The following is a 633-nucleotide window of genomic DNA, read 5'->3' as shown; positions in this document are numbered from 1 at the left end:
AATATTAAATTCCTTGAAATTTAATTTTATGTATTTTTCACATTTTAAATATTTTCGAAATATACTTCTTCCTCAATAAATACACCTGCACATACATACTAATATTGTCCGTTGTGACACGTTAAAAATGTTTCAACAGTTAGTATAAACCGTTGGTAATAATAAACTGCAACTTCATTTCATAAAATCTTCAAGTATACTATAACCTCTTAAAGAGGAGGAATTACATGTAACATAAGATCCTATTATGTTCGGATTATACCTTCTAGATGTCTACGTAGCCCAATTAACGCTAAATAAAGAAACGTATGCTGACACAGGCGGATCAACACTTGTAGCAAAAGTCTATTTCGTTAATTTCCCAGCCACTGAAGTTATCGAGCGCAGTCGATTTGTTAAAGACGAGAAAATTTACGTTTTCGAGTTTAAAAGTGGTCAGTCTTTTCATTTTTCGATGACATGCGAAGAGTTGGTTAAGAAGATGAAGAGAGTCCCGTTGAAAATCGGTGTTTTTAGGGTGGACGATAATTTTCCTATTTGTTACATTTTCACACATCTCAGTGGCTGTGCTTGCGACTTGGTAAGAAATTATTCCAGTATTATTTAATTAATAATTGTATTAAACATATTATT

General features: G+C 31.9%; 1 protein-coding gene across 1 annotated transcript in view; it reads left to right on the top strand.

Annotated features, from left to right (window-relative positions):
* Positions 1 to 633, top strand: part of LOC108573129 — a 10680-nt gene that overhangs the window by 8085 nt on the left and 1962 nt on the right. Inside the window, exon 2 of the mRNA XM_017935507.1 lies at positions 270 to 580. Within this exon, the coding sequence (XP_017790996.1) occupies positions 270 to 580 (311 nt within the window). The remainder of the gene's footprint in view (positions 1 to 269; positions 581 to 633) is intronic.

This window comes from Habropoda laboriosa, unplaced genomic scaffold, assembly GCF_001263275.1.
Source record: "Habropoda laboriosa isolate 0110345459 unplaced genomic scaffold, ASM126327v1 scaffold124, whole genome shotgun sequence".
NCBI lineage: Eukaryota > Metazoa > Arthropoda > Insecta > Hymenoptera > Apidae > Habropoda > Habropoda laboriosa.
The sequence above is the reverse complement of the archived record's forward strand: the minus strand, read 5'-3'. Positions and strand labels throughout refer to the sequence as shown.